We start from the raw sequence: 15,192 nt of genomic DNA on the forward strand, positions 1-15,192 counted from the left end.
TAGAAAACCAGAAAGACATTTCCTTGTGCTTCACTGACTATGCCAAAGCATTTGACCGTTTTGACCATAAAAAACAGTGGACCACCCTGAGAAGTGTGGGCATTCTGCAACACTTCATTGAGCTCATGCAGGACTTGTACATGGATCATGAGGCGGTTACATGAACATAACAAGGGAATACTATCAGGGTTGGATCCTCTCACCAGTCTTGTTCAATTTCTATGCTGAGAAAATCATCAGAGAAGCTGGATTGTATGAACGAGGGTGAAGCATCAGGACTGTAGGAAGGCGTATTAGCAGCCTGTAATATACAAATAACACAACCTTGTTAGCTGAACACGAGGAGGACTTGAAGCACTTGCTGAAGAAGATGAAGGATTGTAGCCTTCAGTGTGGATTGCAGCTCCATGTAAGGAAGACCCAGATCCACACAACTGGAAAAATATCATGACAAATGGAGGGGAAAAAAAGGAAGCTGTCAAGGACTACTTTTTGTTTGGATCCAAAATCGATGCACATGAAAGCAGCAGTCAAGAGAGAAAAGGTGTGCTGCATGAGGTAAACACACTGCCCAAGACCTCCTTAGAGTCTTGAAGAGCAAGGATGTTACTTGGAGGACAAAGGTGTGCCTGACCCAAGCCATGGTGTTCTACATTGCATCATATGCACGTGAAAGCTGGACACTGAACAAGGAAGACCACGAGGAATCGCTACATTTGAATCACGGTCCTGGAGAAGAATGCTGAAAGTACCATGGACTGTTAAAAGGACCAACCGATCTGTATTGGACACAGTAAGGCCAGAAGGCTCCTTAGAGGCAAGGATGGCAAGACTTTGTCTTACATACTTTGGATATATTGTCAGGAGAGACAAGTTCCTGAAGAAGGATGTCATGTTTAGTAAAGGAAAGGGGCAGCGAAAAAGAGGAAGGCCCTTGACGAGATGGACTGACAGACACAGTGGCTGCATCACTGGTCTCAGGCAGAGGAACGCTTGTAAGGATGGTGCATGACCGTGCAGTGTTTGGTTCTGTTGTGTATAGGGTCGCTATGGGTCAGAGCCGACTTGATGGCACCTAGCAATGACAATCACACAGTTTGTGATTTACTATAACATGAGTACTTTTTCTAGCATTTCCTCCATTCTTCTCTTTGATTTTCATATAAAATATTTAGAGCTCTTTCTTTCTGTTGGCCCAATGGAAAACACAAGACGTTACACCATGTAGGATATTTGGTCTAGGGAAGGGTTCCACTCCTTGCTTCTCAAGGGGTCCCCTGGACCTAATTAGAAATGTATTCTCAAGCCCCACTCCAGATTCAATAGAATCAGAGCCTACATTGGACAAGGCTTCTAAGAAAGTCATGTAATGTGCACATTTAAGCTTTAACTTAATACCTCCATTGTAATGATAGTGTTAATAGTGCATCAACTCAACAGTTTATTATTAGATTATTAGCTTTAGACTCTTGGTCTTAGTTACTTAGCACCCCTAGGTCTCAGTGTCCTTGTCTCTCCAGCAGTTAATTGAACTAGATGGCTAAATTTCCATGGTTGCTAAGTTATGTCTAATTTCCTTTCTATCTCTAAAGTAATAAGATTGTAATGACTTTCTAGCCAACACTGAGGGTATTTCCTAAAAACATAATCACATTAGACATGGCCCCTCCCCTCAAGGATCTTATGATTTGAACTGACACGTCAGACTGACTTTAAAGGCAAATTATATTAGGCACCAGGAGGTGCATTCTCAGGAAACACCATTTTGAAAAAAAAAAACCCTCTGAAAGATGAGACAGTTGCCTACCTCCATTTATGTCACATAGCATGTACTGTGTTTTCATTTTACTTTTGCAAATTGAAGATTTGTGACAGCAGTGTCCACACACGCTGTATAATTTAATCTTTACAGTGGCCTGGGAGGTGATCAGGATCAACCCCATTTGAAAGGGAAAGATTCTCCAATTGACGATATGTCCAGCTTTTGATGCTGGAGCATGATGCTTCATGTGACTGGGAAGTCACCACATCAGAGGACCAAAAACAAAAAAATGAGCTCAGAGAAATATGTCAAGTGAGACCATGAGCAATGTGACCCATGCATGGCTCAGATACTGACTGCCTCTGTTTCTTCCTCTATGAAGTGGACAGCTGAGGACGATGATGTGAGAGATCATTCTTCATTGAGTTATTCATCCACCCAACCGCTTAACTGAGTAGACTACTTTCTGAGACAATGAACAAGGCTTTTTTAAAGGCATCTTAACCAGGAAAGAAGCTTCACAAAAACAAACAAACTCACTTCCATCAAATCAATGCTGACTCATAGCGACTCTATAGGACAAGGTAGAACTGCCCCTATGGGTTTCCAAGATCGTAACTCTCTTTATCCCGAGGATCAGCTGGTGGTTTTGAACTGCTGACCTTACAGATTGCAGCCCTAAAGAAGCTTAGGCTAGTTTAAAAGGAATGTCAACATATTCAGTAGATGTGTTGGTCATTTTCCAGTAAACTGCTCAAAATCATCAAATCATAACTAGCTTACTTTGGTTCCTGGCTGTTAAGTTTTATGGGTAACTTTAGAAATACCAACGTCAATTATTTACCAAGTGAAGCTTACTTCTTAAAATGCATTTGGGTTATTACCAATTAGTATGAATAATTGAACTCCATTATATGTCACTTAGCAACATTAAGCTTGCTGGAAGTATTACACTTTGTACCTGTTTAGTACAAAATATGGTATATCTTCACACTCTATGAGTTAATAATGTATGAGGATCTTTTCACAGGTACTGAGTATGGCTCTAAGGTGCATGTAAAGAAAAAAAAGAAAAGAAAAAAGAACTGGTTTAATAAAGTGTCCTGCTAAGAATGTTAAATGAAGCATCTTAAGCAGCTTTTCTCATTCTCTAATGATTGAAACTGCATGCATACAATCCTTCAGCCATATTCAGGTCAAGTCTCTGTGTTTGCAGGGGGTAACAGAGTTATAAACAGAACATACTTTAGACATTTTTCTGTATTTAATAAAAGTGTCATTTATATCTCACTTCAAGAGAAGGTGGACTTATTTGGAGGAAGAAGAAAATTCATAACAAAGTTAGTAACCCTGAGAATAGTATAGTAGCTTAAAACACAATTCATGTACATTTCTCATGCTAAATACTTGTTAATATAGTTTTCTAGTCTTGTGATTCCCAAGTCTAGTGTGTTCCACAAATATCCCTTTCTGGAATTAGTCAATGTGATATAGACTCAATCCAGCAGAATCACCGGACTTTAGCAATTTGAGTATCATAGATTCAGTGTTTAGACTCAGAAAACTTTTCATTTCTTTGATCTTGAGCTTTCTGTGTGTGTGGTAGATATTTTTCTTACAAAGAGTCACTCAATGAATATGATAAAGAAGCTTTTATTTACGGAAACACTGTGTTTGTCTGCACTCTGAAGTACCCTCTCTCCAGCAACAAGGCTCCTTGCCGAGCATAAAAGTGCACGTTGTTGTTGAGAATTTCTTGTGATGGGTATCTGAAAGTCCTTGCCTCCTGCCGATGAGCTTGTGCACAAAATAGGCCCTTTCTCATATTGTAAACCCTTATTAAATGCAGTTGATGGACTGTACTTAACACAAATTGACAACTTAGACTCTTCCAGTTCTGGAGTTTTCTCCTGCTATGTAGGTCATATCAATGTAGAACTAACTGTACGTGGTCCCAACACTTTCCAATTCTGGTTTATATGAAATATAAGTGTACATTCTTGCACACAGGGAATTTTACCTCCTTGTAATGTCTTAATGATGAAGTCTGTATGCTTTCATAGATCATGTGTGTTTCGCTTCATAGTTTATCTAAATATATTTCAAATACGCTTCAGTGAGCATGCATCATTTTTTTTGCAACAGTGGCATCTCTTAGATCCCAGAATGTGGCAATAAGTTAGCATTTCCTGGATAATACCATGTATCTTTACATCAAAGACTACTAGATGTACATGGGAGTGCATGCAGGGATGGTTAAACACCTTTAATGTTAAGCAAAATTTGAAGTTAATCAGTATTTTACCTTCCCTTGAGAGAAAGACAGGGTTTTCTTCTCCCATAAAGAGTTACAGTCTTGGAAACTCACTGGGGCACTTCTACCCTGCTCTATAGAGTCTCTGTGGGTCACCAGCTTCCTGATGGCCGTAAGTTTTTACATTTGTCTGTTTTTGCAAGGGGAGAAGGTTTACCTTCTCTACCACACAACATATAAACTTTAGAAGGCTATTTCTCAGATTACCACCTCCCAATTTACATGCTACTTTTGAGCAGTGTTTTACCTCTATCCCCTTCCCTCCATCAATTAGATGTTCTCATATTGTTTACTCTATTGATGTTATTGTTCCTAAAGTCTTCATTTTGTTTCTTTGTGTTCACCCTGACCACTCATTTGGAACCTTCTCTTTGGTCTGCCTGCTCTTATATTCATTAAGGTTTCTCCTCAGGGAGGGCTGGGAGAGGAACTCTCTTGGTTTGGGTTGTCTGGGGAGGTTTATCTTTGCTTTCATTTTTCCTTTTAATCATTTTATTGGGCACTCATACAACTCTTATCACAATCCATGCATACATCAATTGTGTAAAGCACATTTGCATATTCATTGTCCTCATCATTCTCAAAACATTTGCTCTCCACTTAAGCCCCTAGCATCAGCTTCTCATTTTTACCCTTCCTTCCCTGCTCCGTGCTCCCTCATGAACCCTTGATAATTTATACATTATTATTTTGTCATATCTTGCCCTGTCAAACATCTCCCTTCACCCACTTTTCTGTTGTCTGTCCCCCAGGGAGGAGGTTATATGTAGATCTCTATAATCAGTTCCCCCTTTCTACCCCACCCTCCTGGTATCGCCACTCTCACCAATGGTCCTGAAGGGATCATCTGTCCTGGATTCCCTGTGTTTCCAGTTCCTATCTGTACCAGTGTACATCCTCTGGTCTAGCCATATTTGTAATGTAGAACTGTGGTCATGATAGTGGGGGAGGGGGGAGATAAAGCATTTGGGAACTAGAAAAAAGTTTCATGTTTCATTGTTTCTACACTGCACCTTGACTGGCTCATCTCCTCCCCATGAGCCTTCCGTAAGGCCTTCAGATGGGCTTTGGGTCCCCACTCCGTACTCCCCTCATTCACAATGATATGACATTTTGTTCTTTGATGCCTGATACCTGATCCCTTCAACACCCCGTGATCACACAGGCTGTTGTGCTTCTTCTATGTGGGCTTTGTTGCTTCTGAACTCGATGGCTGGCTGCTTGTTTACCTTCAAGCCATTAAGACTCCAGATGCTATATCTTTTGATAGCCGGGCACCATCAGCTTTCTTTGCCACATTTGCTTATGCCTGATCTCTTCCTTTGTCCAATAGACTTACCTACTCTTGCAGTCTTATACTTGGTTCTCCGACTGCCTCAGCTTTAGGCCATGCCCTTTAGACATTTGTTTCCAGTTGCAAATGGAAATCTTCATATAACTATATTGAAATCTAAATGAGGTACTTAGCTTTGGGGTTATATAGATGTATATCTCTACATATGTTTATAACATTCCAATTGCATTAACTTTTCCTTTTATTTCCATTTATATATGCAAAGGTCTTGATGTCTGCTATAAACTTTCATTTTAAAATTATTCTACAAGAATAATTTGTGTCTTTGAAAATTTGTTTTCTTCAAAATATATGTAAGGTAATGGGTATACAGTTACAGATCTATGTGAATAAAATCAGCTGTTATCTTATTTTAAAATTCTCATCATAAAATTTTTAGGTGGGTGTGGGGAAGGAGGGGAAAATGAGGAGCTGATACCAAGGGCTCAAGTAGAAAGCAGGTGTTTTGAGAATGGTAATGGCAACATATGTATGAACGTGCTGGACACAAATGATATATGTACGCATTATAAAAAGAGTTGTATGAACACCTAATAAAATGATTTAATAAAATCAGCAGAGGTAAATCTGGGAAGTGGGTGAAATTGTTCTCCCCATAAGTTAAATATAAATGACAAAAATGTTTTAGAAATAAAGACTTGCCTACTTGAGTAAATAAATGCAACATGAAAAACTGAAAGAAATTACAGAAGAAGTGAAATAGATTAAAGGAATGTTGAGAAATATTAAAGTTAGCAGAGTACTTAATATAGAGAAAATAGCAGCACTTGATGAAGAAAACCAAATAAAGACCACATACAAAAGTATTAAACATTGATAAAATAAAAATTTTTATATATATTCTAAAATTCTCAGCACATCATTATAAAATTCTCAGTACATTCTGGAGAAATGTTGGCTCTTTCAGAGCCTCTCAATGTACTAGACTCACAGAAATCATCTATCCACTTATTATTAAGGGATTGCCTACATTGAAAAAAAAAAGAATCGACTGAACTGTGGCACAATGGGGAGGAGCCCTGGTGATGTCATGGTTAGGCATTGGACTACTAACCACAAGGTCGGCAGTTCTGTGGGAGAAAGATAAGGCTTTCTACTTCTGTAAAGAGTTACAAACTTGGAAACTCACAGAGGTGCTTCTCCCCTGTCCTTGAACTGACTCCATGGTACTGAGTTTGGTTTGGTGGAACAAAGGTCGATGAAGTCAGTCCTTGGAGAAAATAAGCCAACCTAGGAAGAGCCGAGGCTAGACTGTATTTTAGAATATTAAAAGATGTTAATGTTTGGGGTACTCCAAAATTTTAAGAAAGCATTGAAAAATGGTGAATTCCTTTGTTGGATGAAGACTCTTTGGGGAAAGCAGAAGGTTTTATAAAATCTGTTTTAACATGTGACACTTTCCTGAAGTAATGATACCTAGACTGTAGTCAGGGAAGCCTTGGCTAGATCTGTTTTCTCTCCCTAACTCAAGGTCTTTCTTCTTCCAGTATGTGCGTGTGTCTTTCGATACAAAGCCTGATCTCCTCCTACACCTGATGACCAAGGAATGGCAATTGGAGCTTCCCAAGCTTCTCATCTCTGTCCACGGGGGGCTGCAGAACTTTGAACTCCAGCCTAAACTCAAGCAAGTCTTTGGGAAAGGTCTCATCAAAGCTGCAATGACAACCGGAGCATGGATATTCACTGGAGGGGTGAACACAGGTAATAAGAAGTGGTGTCCACTGTCCAGAGAGGCAGCAGAACCCTTGAGAATGTTGTGACTAAGATTCCATGCTTTTACCCCTCTTCTCCCTCCCACACCCATATGAGTCACACTCACTAGTGACCTTTCCTCCCACTGACTCTCGCCCTTCTTTACATAAATAATAACTGTACAGTAAGTTCCGATAGAGAAGAATTGAGGAGCCCTGGTGGTGTCATGGCTATGCATTGGGCTTCAATACACATGGTTGTCAGTTTGAAACCACCAGCTTCGCAGGAGAGAGATTGGGTTTTCTACTCTCATAAACAGTTATTGTCTTGGAAACTCACAGGGCATTGCTATGGGTCAATATTGACTCAATGGCAGAGAGTTGTTCGTTTGATTTTTTAATAGAGAAGAATTACTTAAACATAAACACAAAATAATGTAAAAGCTAACTATACAGACTTTGTAGACATGACTAGTTGAATTTCACAGAAAGTTTTCCATAACCCAAGTTGGGATATAAACACATAGTAGTCTTATTTTGTTTTAAAGTAATACCTTTTGCTTTAAGTGCAATTCCTGACCTTTTTTTTGTCTTAAAACAAGTCTACATTTGGTGCCAAATAATTTAATTTTTGAAAGTGCTATTTCCATGGGGAGCATAAATGATGATAGCAAAGTCTAGGGAATTATGTGTTTAGTATTTTAAATATTTCTTTGATTCATTCCCTCACCAATAGAAAATACTATGGATTCCAATTTTGATTTGTTTTGTTTCTTTTACCTGCCAAATGAGTTTCTGTAGTGTAATATAGGAAGGCTATCCCATCAATTCTTAGAGACTCACAGTTAAGTGCTTATCTGCAGAAAATTAATAATGTGTAGCAAATAGCGTAATGGATTCTGTAAAAAATTTTGACATATTTCCTCAGCATTAGTCAGAACTCCAAATTTGAAGGATGTACAAGTATTGCTATAAGAAGCCAATTCAAACCTGCTCCTGGTAAGCATTGGGCCACTAACCAAAAGGTTGGCAGTTCAAACCCATCAGCTTCTCTGCACAAGGTAGATGAGGCTATCTATTCCCACAAGATTTGCAGGAACTCTATAAAAGGTTGCTGTGAGCCAGAATTGACAGGATGACAGGGATTAAGTGGCACAGGTCAGAATTCATTTGGTGTTAATGGGGTGTTATGAAAATAACTCTGGACCAACTAGGACTTTTCTTTTTCAATTCAAATATAATTGTAAGTTAAAATACAAGGGGGTACCCCTCCCCACAAAAATGAAAAAAAGTTCAGCATTTTTCCCACTAGGAAAGCATGGAGCACCTCACTCTGAGTTAGTGCACCCAGTGACGTCACCTGGGAATGTTCTCTCTGGTCACAGTGAATTTTTTCATAAAAACAGTTTCATTCGAATTTCATTGTTTTGCGATGGCTTATTTAGGAAAACAGCATGTGGCCGTGAAATTTTATTCCCTACTTGGGAGAAAAATGCCACAGAAACAGTTGTGATGTTGAAACACTTACAAGGACTGCACTATGGGGAAAACTCAAGTGTACGAGTGGCTATATTGTTTCAAAAAAAAGCGAAATGTCAATTGATGACAAACCTTGTTCTGAATATCCATCAACTTCCAGAATAGACAAAAGTTGTGCACTTGTGCTCAAAGACCATCAGTGATGACTGAAGAGATTGGGGAAGTTATCTGGACTATATTGGAGTAAATTTGAGCAGATTTAGGAATGAGAAGGGTCGCTGCAAAATTTGTGCCTCAGGTTCTGACCGACCGGGAAAAAGAGCATCGAGTGGAAGCATCGAGTGCTTGGAAAGAACAGCTCTGAAGTGACCCAGATTTTTTCCCAAAATCATTACTAGTGACAAGCTATGGTGCTATTCTTATGATCCTGAAAACAAACATCAATCAAGCCAGTGGAAGCCGCCATCATCACCTAGCCCCCCACCCCACCCCCCAAAAAAACACTTTGATTTCAAGTGAAATCAAAGATCAAGACGATACTCATTTGCTTTTTGTTTTTTGATGTGAGGGAGAGAGTGCATTTGGAGTTCATTCCACTAGGTCTGTTAATCAAGATATCTATTTAGAGGTTCTGAAACAATTGCTTAACAATGTGCAACCAAAAAAGGCCTAATTTGTGGCAGATGGGGGACTGGTTTTGTCACCATAACAATGCACCTGTTCACACAGCCAGTTTTTTTTTTTGCAAAAAAAAAAAAAAAACAACCAGCACGCCTCTCTTGTCCTATGCACCTTGCTTGCCTGACCTCACTTTGTACAACTTCTTTTTCTTTCCACGAATACAGAGGGATATGAAAGGACAACTGTGCTAGTCTGGGTAGACAAGAGAAACAAATTCATAGACACTCATATGTATATAAGAGGTTTATATACAAGAGCAATTGAATATTGAGAAAATGTCCCAGCCTAGTCCAGATCATGTCCATAAGTCCAATATTAGCCCATATGGCTAATACAAATCTATAAAGTCCTCTTCAGACTCACGAAACACATGCAATGATGCCAAATGCAGGAGGATCACAGGCCCGTGGGTTGGAAGTCTTGTGGATCCAGTGGTGTTGTAAGAATCTCAGCACTGGCAGGGATGTCCATGCAGCTTCTCCAGCTCCCAGGGTGTAGCACCATGTGTATTGTCAGTAGAGTGTCTCTCAGGGAGTGATCAGCGAGAGGTGTCTCTTGCCTCCAAGGAGGGAAATACTAGCGTTCCCAGAATTCTCAGAAGGCCATGGCCACACAGAGGCCTCATTGGCTATGACCTGATTGACAGACTAGACCCACCCCTTCACTCTTATTCCTCAAATTGACATCAGATTATGTAACTACCACAACAGCCATTTGATGATGTAGAGGAGATGAAAAACAAACAAACAAAAATAAAACATGAGGGAGGTGCTGTCAGCCTTCCAAAGAGATTGGTTTGAAAAATATTCCCAAGAATGGAATCACAGATTTGACAAATGTATTAAGTGTAATGGAGATAAAAGTGGGTGAAGGGAGACATCAGACAGTGTAAGATAGGACAAAATAATAATTTATAAATTATCAATGGCTCACGAGGGAGAGAAGAGCAGGAAGGGAGGGGGAAATGAGGAGCTGATATCAAGGGCTCAAGTAGAAAGCAAATATTTTAAGAATGATGATGGCAACAAATGTGCTTAACACAATTTATGTATGTATGGTTTGTGATAAGAATTGTATGAGCCCCAATAAAATAATTTTTTTTAAATTAAATACATAGTTTTGAAAAAAAAGTCCAGTTTACTCTGGGTACTCCCTTGTATATCTTTTACTGATGTGTTAGCATTTTGGTTGGTGTTCAGTGAGATATATGCAGAATTCTCCTAAATACTTGGAATTTGTGGACGCTCAATCCACAAGAACCTAGACAACATTTTGGCAATGAATTCTGCAGACCACCAGAGGCTGATGCCATGTGTAATCCTGATTCAGTCCATAAACTCTGTCTATACCCTGCTCTGTATTCCCTTCATGACTTACCTTGTACTAGGCAAGTATGTGCAGAGAAACTTCATTTCAATGTTTGCTCAGGTTTTAGGCTCCAAGTTGCATTTGCAGCTCCGCTAGCATCACTCGCCGTGGCTGTCCCGATGCTTGCCTAGTCTGCTTGCCCCGCATATGGGGACCAACTCAAGTGGTTCTACCAGTTAAAATAAACTTGCTGATATCTTATTTCCAGGAGCTTGAAGCGAGCACTGCTTGTTGTTTTTGTTTTTTTCCCCCTCTTTTATGAAATACAGCAGTATCAATCAAAAAGAATTTTCAACATAAATTCTTTCAAACCATATCTGTCTCACTCTAAGACTAGTGTTCAACTCAAAACACAGAGTGAAGTTCTAATGGTAGGATGCTTCTGTTTTTGTTTTTCTTTACGAAAGCTGCCATTTAGGAAATAGCTGAACTAGAAAGTGGAAGGATGGTTCTCTACAACTCCCCAAGCACTGTTCAGCGGGGGCTATTTGCATGATTTGAATTTGCATTATTTTGTTATTTTAATTTTTAAAGGAAGAGCTCTATCTTTGGTTTTATGAATGTTTTAGGACTGAGCAATTTCCCACATCAGTCCGCTCCCGTGATTAAATCATGGGCCATGTTTGAGTGCTTAGTTGCTTGGCTGTACAGTTTCGGAGCCTGTACTCTGTGCGAACTCCAGGGGCACACAAAGGTGACCTCTAGCCTTCCCCCTCCAGGAGTTTTATCCTCTGAGAAGAGACATTCTCTCCTATGTTTATGAACCATGAGATGATGTATTAGGCAGCATATTGACATTTTTGATCAATATGCAATTGGTGCTCAAATGAAGAAGAAATTAAATCAACCCAGCTTTCATATAGGAAATGGCATTTGATGTGGAATTTTGTATGAGAAATAGTAGAATTTTGGTAAGTGGAGATATCTTTTCTAAGGGATTATATTTTATGACTTACATAATAATGGTCATTTGAGAGAAAAATTAAAATATTAGAAGTGTATCTTTCTTAGATGATGAGAGCGAGATTTCCTACCATCTTGGAAACTTCTGTTTTGAACATTAACCATATGACAGAAGTCCATATTACTAAAGGAGAAAATCAATTAGGTTGATTAAGATAAAACTGTGTCTGTTATTTTTAATATTAATTCTCCACCGAATTTGCCATTATTCTTTTTACAGGAATGCTCTCCACACTGTATATTTATAAGTAGAAAAATGGCATTACGATTCATGAAAGTAACCTAGTAACTAATCAAATGACTCTAATTCATAAATGAATTCGAAATGGGTTTCAAAATGCCATGGAAAAAAATTCATTATCTTTTCATTGTACTTTCTGTGACATTTCTGAAGCCCCCTCTGAAAGAATAGATTCAGCATTATATATGGTACTTTTTAAGAAGCTCTGGTGGCCCAGTGGGTTAGAAGTTGGGCTACTAACCACACAGCTGGTAGTTCAAAACTCCCAGTCACTCCATGGGAGAAAGTTGAGGCAATCCACTCCTATAAAAGCCTTGGTAAAACCTATTATATGGGGATGCTATCAATTAAAACCAACTAAACTCTAGTGGGTGGGATGCCTTTTATATAATACAGTCAAGCTCTTATTTCTTAGTCATTGTCATACTTTCTCATTAATATATATTTTAAATATTCTCTAAATTTTAAGAATTGTGCTTACTTTTTTTTACACATGATGGATGCTCACCCCCATCCCCCACACACTATAACTTAGAATAAGAAATTCATATTCTTATACAGGTTTGGCATATTTATCTAAGATGACTATAGGAAATGTATATTCTCTTCTAAGTGTATATAGTTTCAGTAGACATGAGCCAAAATTTTATAGTCAGTGCATTTAACATGCAGGGACCCTTCAGTTCTCATAATTTCCTTTGAACCAATGGAAAAGTAATTGGTTAAAAAAGCAAGATTAATACTTGTCTTTTTCCTCTTAGGTGTTATTCGCCATGTTGGAGATGCCTTGAAGGACCATGCATCAAAATCTCGAGGGAAGATATGCACCATAGGCATTGCCCCCTGGGGGATTGTGGAGAACCAAGAGGACCTGATTGGGAGAGATGTAAGTCTTGGGGACTTCCTCCTTTATGTGACTTCTACCCAAGGTCATTGTCTCAAAGAGGAGCTATCTAAAGAGTCAAATAGAGTTAATAATCAGCATTTGCATATAATAATACTCTTTCAGTCCCTGTCAAACCAACTCATGGGACCCCATGTTGAGCCCTGGGGTGCTATGAATGATTAATATGTTCAGCTGCTAATAAAAAGATTAGCAGTTCAAGTCTACCCAGAGCTGCTTTGGTTAAAAGCCTAGTTATCTGCTTCCAAAACTCGACCCTGGGTAATCTAGGAAGCACAGTTCTAACCTGACACATGTGGGGTTGGCATGAGTCAGAGATGACTGGATGCTAACTAGTTGACTGGATTTAGTCCTCACCTTCCAAAAGGAAACCGAGGTAAGGAGTATTTTATCGGGAAGCAACTTATTCTTCAAAATACTTGTAAATTCCATGCCAACGTTTATGATAAAGACAGGCACAAAATAAGACTTCTCTACCACGCACTTCTGTTTGAATCAAGCAGTGTTCTTTCCCTGCCCATCAAATCTTGCAAGTACTCCTGGTACGGTTCCATGGATAACATGAACTCCCTGAAGCATAAGTTCATTGAGACCTATCCTCAGACCATGGCTCTAACTTCTTTAATATTTGTTTGCCTTACACCTAGCTCAGAGAGTTACAGAGATAGAGTTGCTATCAATTCCCAAGTCTTCCACTAAAATCTTGGCTACGGTTGAATTCCTTATGTCCCTTTCTGGAGCTACTCAGAAGTCCTTGACCAGGTCAGCAAGGCACCAGTTTATCTTTCTTCTTCGAAAGCCCAGAATCCCACAGCAAGAGCGCTTGACCCCATTGTTCAGTAACTACTTTATTTTGATCCCCTCCAGAGGTAGCCTCTATCTTGCTGCTGTTGGCTTTGAACTAAGCAGGTGATTTCTCATTTTGTTGGTGGTTTGCTTTGTCCGATGTTTACCACCAGATTTTTTTCCATTATACAATACTTCTCAAGACCTCATTGATGTCTTACTATGTAAACAAATTGCCACGCTGTATTGGAATTTTCCTCATGTCAGCAATTGGTGACTCACCATTTCTTGTCTGAATCAGATCAGTACAGTCTTTCTTCCTAACGAAGGCCAGCTCATGACCATGTGTAATAATAAGCCAAGGTTTTGCACTGGGCTACTAATTGCAAGGTAAGCCATTGAAACCAACAGCAGCGGCATGGGAGAAAGATGAAATTTTCTACCCCTTAAAGAGTCTTGGAAATCCACAAGGACTTCCTATAGGGTTGCTGACCTATAAGGTTGCCAGGAGTATGAATCTACTCATTGACAGTAACTTCAATTTCTGGTTTGAGTTGAAGCCCAAAAGTCAGAAGATAAAAAATCAAGTTAAACACTAACTGACCTTAAACTGCTTCTCCTATTCTGTCTCAGTACAATGACACAAAGCTTATGCATATTTTAAAATGCAATGAAATGCAAGCAGTAAATCAGCACTCTTTTAGGCTTCCAGAATCTTTATGAAAGTGATAAAAAGCAGCCATATTAAATATGCTTCAATAATACATGTACGCCAATTTAGGTATGGGGTAAGGCATGGCATGTTCCTTATATGGTTATATTATCTTAACTAAATGTATTGGTAGTTTTCTCTCACAGACAAATGAAGGCTTTTACACGGTGGTTTCCAATGAGTTACAGAAACTGAACTACCAGGAGCTCCTGTTCCAGAGTGTCTGTGACTAATGCTTCTGAAACATACCTGCAAAAAGGCTTAGCTTAGTTCTTTCTTAAGGACTTATAGTCTTTAAAGAGTTGCTTAAATGACATCAAGTCGACTCTGACTCAGAATGACCCTATAAGACAGAGTAGAACCCATAAACAGGAGTAGAAAGAAAGCCTCATCATTCTTCCCCTGAGTGGCTGGTGGTTTCAAACTGCTGACCCTGCAGTCAGCCGCCCAACACATAACCACTGCACCACCAAGGCACACTAAATTGCCTTCAGCCTCCAAACACATTTCAGAGTGTATTTTACGAGCACCTGGTGCTGCCGTCAGTACACCTAGGGCTGAGAACTACCAGGCCAGCTCAGTGCATCAAACCCACCAGCTGCTGCGTGGGGGAAAAGAGACTGTTCGCTCCCACACAATCATAGCCTGGAAACTCTAGAGGATCGCTATGAGTTGGAAATGCCGGTGGGTTTTATTTATGAATCGATCATTTATTTAAAATGTTGTGATGGCTCAGAAGTCATTTTGAAAATGACTGCTTAGTTTGAGAATCTCTTTTGTATACCTGAGCGGTGACTATTCAGTTTTGTGGGAAAAGGAACGGCTTAGAATTTTTTGCTTTCACACCAACTTTGAATAAATGAAGCTGATTGGTTCTACATTCTGGATACAATAACCAGATAATTGCCTCTATTGTCTAAACGCTCGCATAGAATGA

The 15,192-nt window shown here is 39.3% G+C and overlaps 1 protein-coding gene across 4 annotated transcripts in view; it reads left to right on the forward strand.

The window, feature by feature from the left end:
* The window catches only part of TRPM3 (transient receptor potential cation channel subfamily M member 3), a 1,016,950-nt gene that overhangs the window by 690,424 nt on the left and 311,334 nt on the right, over window positions 1-15,192 (forward strand). For all 4 annotated transcript variants that reach the window (XM_075559069.1, XM_075559071.1, XM_075559072.1 and 1 more), the window contains exons 4-5: window positions 6,918-7,131; window positions 12,615-12,739. In XM_075559069.1, coding sequence (XP_075415184.1) covers window positions 6,918-7,131; window positions 12,615-12,739 — 339 coding nt within the window. The remainder of the gene's footprint in view (window positions 1-6,917; window positions 7,132-12,614; window positions 12,740-15,192) is intronic.

The sequence above is a fragment of the Tenrec ecaudatus genome, chromosome 10 (genome assembly GCF_050624435.1).
Source record: "Tenrec ecaudatus isolate mTenEca1 chromosome 10, mTenEca1.hap1, whole genome shotgun sequence".
Classification (NCBI taxonomy): Eukaryota; Metazoa; Chordata; class Mammalia; order Afrosoricida; family Tenrecidae; genus Tenrec; species Tenrec ecaudatus.